Consider the following 5782-nt stretch of genomic DNA (forward strand, 5'->3'; position numbering starts at 1 on the left):
TTATACGGTTCTTGCATTTAGAACATGTTCATCTAATATCAAAAGTGTGTTTGGTATGTGCCAAGGTGTGTCCAAGCCAAGCCAAAATTTGGCTGCTCTGCAACATTGGGCATCATTTGATTTTCAAAATTTGGTTTGTTAGGCCCCGTTTAGTTGCTGGCCGATTCGGCGCCGGCGGAATTTCGAAACACTGTAGCGCACTGTAGCATTTCGTTTGTATTTGGTAATAATTGTCCGATCGTTGACTAATTAGACTTAAAACATTCGTCTCGCAAAGTACAACCAAACTGTGCAATTAGTTTTTGATTTCGTCAACATTTAGTCCTGCATGCATGTACCGCAAGTTTGATGTGATGGGGAATCTTCTTTTTGCATAGTGCCAAAATTTGGAATTTGGGGTAACTAAACAAGGGCTTAGTTTTCTCTTTCGGCCAGTAACCATGGCAGCTGTAGCTTCAGCCTTCAGGGCCCAGGCCGGAGCCAGCAGCGGACAGAAAAACCCTAACGTTCCTAGCCCCAAACCCCCCTTTTCTCTTCTCGCTCATCCCATTCACCCCTTCCCATTGTGCTGGAGCCGAACGATGCCGTAGAGCAGAGCTGAGCAGCGCAGCCCCGCCATGCCGCTAAGCCTACGCGCCGCGCTCCAGCTCCGCCGCTTCTTCTCCACTGACGCTGCCCTCGCACCCCAGAAGCTGCGGAACCTGCCCTACCGCCTCCGCCACGTTGCCGTCCCCGCCGCGCGCACCGTCATCTCCGAGTACCTCCACTCGACGCGCTGCCTCGCGTCCTCCCACGCCGACTCCATCGCCGCGCACTCCCCGCGCTCCCTCCTCTCCTTCCTCGCCGCGCTCCCCACCGTGCCGCGCTCCCTCCCCACCTCGGAGCTTCCCGCCCACCTCCGCCGCCACCTCAACTTCCACCCGCTCAATGAGCTCCCCTTCTTCCTCGAATCAATTGGCGGGCCCACCGCGGCGGCCCCCTGCTTCAACTCCATGTTCCTCTCCGACCACCCCTCCCTGCTCGGCGCCGTCGCCGCGCTCGCGCACTTCGGATTCCCATGGTCACGCCTCGGACTCCTCTTCCCTAGCGTCCTCCTCAACGTGCCCCCGGACCTCATCTCCGCGCGCCTCTCCGCTCTCGAGGCCCGCCTCCACCGGCTCCCTCGCGCCGCCATCATCGCCGCCTGCCTTACCTTCCCATCGCTTCTCGAGGGGGATCTATCCGACTATGACATACTCATTAAGGATATTGCCACCACGTTCAAAGGATTGGGGCCGGATTTGAGTTCCAGCAATGACATTGACGCGTTCTCGGGGGTGTGCCGGAGGATGCGGATGTTTTATGATGCCGGGACAGAGATTGGTAGCATTGGGGGACTTGTCGGAGGCAGCCAGTGGGTGTTTCTTGAGCTCGGGGAAAAGAGGATTGCTGAAAGGCTGTGGTTCTTCAAGGAGCTGGGGATGGAGGGGAAGGAGATGGGAAGGTTTTTGCTGAGCAATCCCAGGATTTTCGATCTTGATTTCTCTGATGTGGTGATCTCAGTGCCAAGGTATCTGCGGAGGGTTGGATTGGCAGAGGATGAGATCGATGCTGCGGTGGAGAAGCACCCGTATGTTGTTGGGAAGAACCAACTGGAGAACCTTCCTAGGGTGCTGCGGGCAATGGAGCTGGAGCATCGGTTCCTGGAGAAGATATTGACCGGTGGGGAGAGTTTGCGCTATTTATCACCAGAATTTGTTTTGGAGGATGATAGCTATGATGCCGAGGTCGAAAGAGCTTTCTTGGATGGGATGGCTAAGGTCATGGTCGAGAGGAAAGCACATTTTGTAGACAAGAAGCTGGAGTTCTTGAAAAGTGTTGGGTATGGTGAGAATGAGATAACCACCAAGGTAATTCCTGCCCTTAACAGCACCAAGGATTTGCTGTTGGAGCGGTTTGACTACCTCCTGGAAAGAGGAGTGGAGTATAAGATACTATGTCAGATCTTGCGCGTTTTTCCAAAGGTGCTGAACCAGAGTAAGGATATGCTCAATGAGAAATTGAACTACCTCACAGAGGAGCTGGGCTACTCCTTGGAGTACCTGCATTGCTTCCCTGCATTTCTGTGCTTTGATTTGGAGAACAGGACCAAGCCTAGGTATACAATGCTTTGGTGGCTCCAAGAGCATGGCTTGCTTAGAAAAAAATTAGCCCCTGCAACAGTGCTTGCTAACTCAGAGAAGAGGTTCATTAGTACCCTTTACCTTGTGCATCCTGCAGTTCCAAAGTTGTGGCTTGAGTGTTTTTCTTCACGAATACATATGGAGTATTATCTCAAGAACATCAATCAGTATCCAGACAACATATAATTAGATGTCTGGAATTATATTGACATTGATTGTTAATGGTACAGAGTATTTGCCATGTGCATCCTTTTCTCTGTTGAGGTACTTGTTAGATGTAGCAGCTTTATATTTGGCAAAAAATTTTTGCTCCTGCATGCTTATCAGTAGGTCACAGCATGTAGCATGAAAGGGATACACCAATTAGACAGCAAACCTTGTAACTTGATTGTGGTAAAGCTGTGCTGTACATTTGAACTCTGTTCAGTCCAATTTCCACGTTCCTCCTGTGGCTATGCACTTACTGGAACAGCATGGTGTATTCATCACATTCTTGACAACAGACCACAGCTCATCTGGTAGCACCAAACGGAGTCCTTATTGTTATACATCATCATATTTCCTTGATCCCTATATTGAAAGCTATATATAGCGAAAATGTGAGAATATGTGTATTCCTTGGGTTGGCTGGTAGTAATGAAATGTGACCATGTCTTAATGCTCAGTCAAAAGAAAAGATTAAACAATACTTTTCCTTTTTCTTCTCAAGATAAGCAAAATAGATTGATTCTCTTGTAATAATTGATGATCCTCATGGAAGATGAAGAAAAATGGATTTACTACCCAGTCTTCTTTCCTATGGAGGGCCTGCCATTGTTCCATTTTTAGATGGTTTAGATGGATGCTTTCGTGGAGGCCATCAAGGATCCTAAATGAAGAAGAGTCAGTTCTCATCTCATGCCATAAGCAGGTAATCTTTTCTGGACATTCCAACTCAGAATGATCAGCATCAGCAATCCTTGCATAAGCAGGTAAACTTTAGCTTTTATGGAGCTAAAGTGCTACGAATCTTTACTCATATTGTTTGTGTTTAGCTTGTAGACTATTCTTGGAAGAAAGGAAAATGTCTGTGGCAGTTTGTTGTTATACCCTTCCCTTTGGTTTCGCAAGTTTTCAGGTTTTGTCCTACACTGATAAGTTTGTATCAACGTCTAATATGTTTGACTTGTCTCTTAAACTGTTAGTATGTATTTGTTCCTCTAAAATGAGGCCTACTGTAATTTTAAGTTGCAGAGTCCTATATTTGATGCACTCTATTCTGCAAACGTTAAACTCTGGTAATGATTAGCAAATACGAAAATACTAAAAATAAGCACCAAATATCTATCCAATTGGTGTTCACCAAAATACTACCATTACTGATGTGGATTTTTTTAAACAGGAATCGGCACAAATATCACAACAAAAGATCCAAATAATAATTACTTGGATTCTGCCTAAAGGAAGAAAGAAGGGATAAAAATTTTTTTTGAGGGGAAGAAAGAAGGGATAATTAATGGGCTACAAGATGACCCCAGTCGCAAGAGCCCAATCGCTGAAAAGAAAAAAGATCCGGCCTCGTTTCATTCAGTCGACTTCGACTCGGCCCTCACGGCAACTTCCAACTTCGGGTCGGACTCGAAAGCCACGGCAGCTGGCCCATCCAGCCATGCATCCATCCAACTTCGGGTCGGACTCGAAACCGCGTAGCTGGGCCAGATCTGGATCCAGTCCAGCTGCTTAAATCCAACGCCCTCCCCTTCCCTTCTCCTGGCGCGTAATTCCTCTGCTCCCTCGCCGTCGCCTTCCGCAATCCACCCAGCTCTTCTGCTCACCCGCCGTCGCCTTCCGCAATCTACCCAGCTTCTCTGCTTCTCGTCGATCCAATCGACCCACAGCCCTCCTCTTCCATGGTGATGTACCTTCCTCCGCGCTCCAATTCCGTCGGCATGCGGAGCATCCGCCGCGAGCTCCAGCGCAGGAGGTCCAAGCCCTTGGCGCCCACGACGTCGGTCGCCAAGAAGCCGTCCGCGTCACCACCGCCGCGTCACGGCTCGAGCGACGCTGTCCGGGGTCCATGCCCTCGTCCACCGCACCAGGAGGTACCATCGTCGACGATCTCCCATTCCCGAGGCTCCACCGTCACCGACGCGTCACCACAGCCCCGGCCTTCGTCGCGCTGCACCTCCGCCTCTCCGCCGCCGCCGCTGCTTCGGTCCGATCCCTCCTCCACCGGGTCTGCGTTCCGAGCTACTCCCGGTGTCCCCGCACAGCTGAAGCCTGGGACGGTGGTTCGTGTCCGCACTAGGACTGCGAAGCTGAAGACGGGGCAGGTTCTCGTGCTCTGCCTCAAAGCCACGATCATGTCGTCGTCCACCGACGGAGGCTACGAGGTTGTCTACGACGCCAACTTGCCACGCGGGGATCCCAAGAGCTCCGTCCACGTCGCACCGCACCAGGTCAGGGTGATCGATCCGTCTCCGTCGCTGACAACTCCACCGCCGTCCCTGCCTCCGCCCACCGCCACTGTCGCCGCGACTACGAAGAAGGAGATGCCGAGGCCAACCACGGCAGGGAAGAGCCTGCGCCTCATCCGCAGCCTCTTTCCGGAGATGGAACTTCCGGTCCGGGCTTGACCTGTCTTGAATCGGATACTAGCTCTTGCGTGATTCTGCGCTGGATTTGATAGTGAATTAGTGATGCATTGCTTGTTCGTTCATGAGTAGTCGCTGTTTTTGTTGGATTAGTTCATGAATCGTGCAAGTCCCATGTGATGTTGCCAAGACCAGCGTTCTGGTGATTTATGTGTATGCTCGTATATGATTATATATTTGTATACAAGTACGTTCTTGAATCTTCATGACATCATTAACGCTTGATTTATTTGATTGCTTGTGTTTTGTTCTTCTTGCTTCCAGTTACATGTTTGAGATGGTTACTACCTGTGTGGTATTTTTGCAGTAATAAGCAGATGATGGTTACTGCTTTGTGCGTAGATTAAATTGCTAGTATTTCTGTTTTTCTTTCCTGATGCCTGCTTGTGTTCAATCAAGTCAGTTTTCACCAATATCAGCAAAACGTTCTCATCAAACTGAATGCATTTTTTTCCCTGCACAACTTGATTTGTGCCTTGACTATCTGTAAAGATATGTTGCTGCGAATAACGTATTCTGCAATATTTATAAAAGATTGTTCCAAGGTATAATTTTGTTCATATTTCACATTGGGATCTCTCAGGCTGTCTGTTCTTTAATGGAAGTTAATACCTGATGATATACTGTGTGCCAGCAGGCTGGGGCATTTACATTTTACTCATTTTTGGTCTGACCACTGTTTTCTCTGGGAGGGTTTTCTTGAACAGAATGAGGTTCAAGCAGACTGTTCCTATTCACATAGCGATTGGCATCATGTGCCTGAGCATCTCGTCACTGGAGATGTAAGCACTAGATCAGTGCATATTCCCCGTTCGCTTCGCTGAAAAAACAAGCCGAAACAATGTTCCGGCTGATTTGTTGCGAGAGAAAAACACTGTTCCGGATGAAAAAACAAGCTGAAGAGTACGGATTACAAGAGAAGCGAACAGGGCCATGCGTTTGCTCTATTTTTACTTGTGATAATCGTTCTGCTGTGAGTTGACCTGT

At 49.0% G+C, this 5782-nt stretch overlaps 2 protein-coding genes across 2 annotated transcripts; both read left to right on the forward strand.

Annotated features, from left to right (window-relative positions):
- Window positions 1-507: 507 nt before the first annotated feature.
- Window positions 508-4720, forward strand: LOC136546778 (transcription termination factor MTEF18, mitochondrial-like). Its single transcript, XM_066538756.1, has 2 exons — window positions 508-3072; window positions 3544-4720. The coding sequence occupies exon 1, from the start codon at window positions 618-620 to the stop codon at window positions 2346-2348; it is 1731 nt and encodes a 576-aa protein (XP_066394853.1). The 5' UTR covers window positions 508-617; the 3' UTR covers window positions 2349-3072; window positions 3544-4720.
- LOC136544346 (uncharacterized) lies at window positions 4091-4777 on the forward strand. Its single transcript, XM_066536544.1, has one exon. The coding sequence runs from the start codon at window positions 4091-4093 to the stop codon at window positions 4775-4777; it is 687 nt and encodes a 228-aa protein (XP_066392641.1).
- Window positions 4778-5782: the final 1005 nt, after the last annotated feature.

Source organism: Miscanthus floridulus, chromosome 3, assembly GCF_019320115.1.
Source record: "Miscanthus floridulus cultivar M001 chromosome 3, ASM1932011v1, whole genome shotgun sequence".
Taxonomy (NCBI): Eukaryota; Viridiplantae; Streptophyta; class Magnoliopsida; order Poales; family Poaceae; genus Miscanthus; species Miscanthus floridulus.

Coding starts and splice junctions, on each gene's coding strand:
- LOC136546778 (XM_066538756.1), top strand. CDS start 618: ATGCCGCTAAGCCTACGCGCCGCGCTCCAGCTCCGCCGCTTCTTCTCC.
- LOC136544346 (XM_066536544.1), top strand. CDS start 4,091: ATGCGGAGCATCCGCCGCGAGCTCCAGCGCAGGAGGTCCAAGCCCTTG.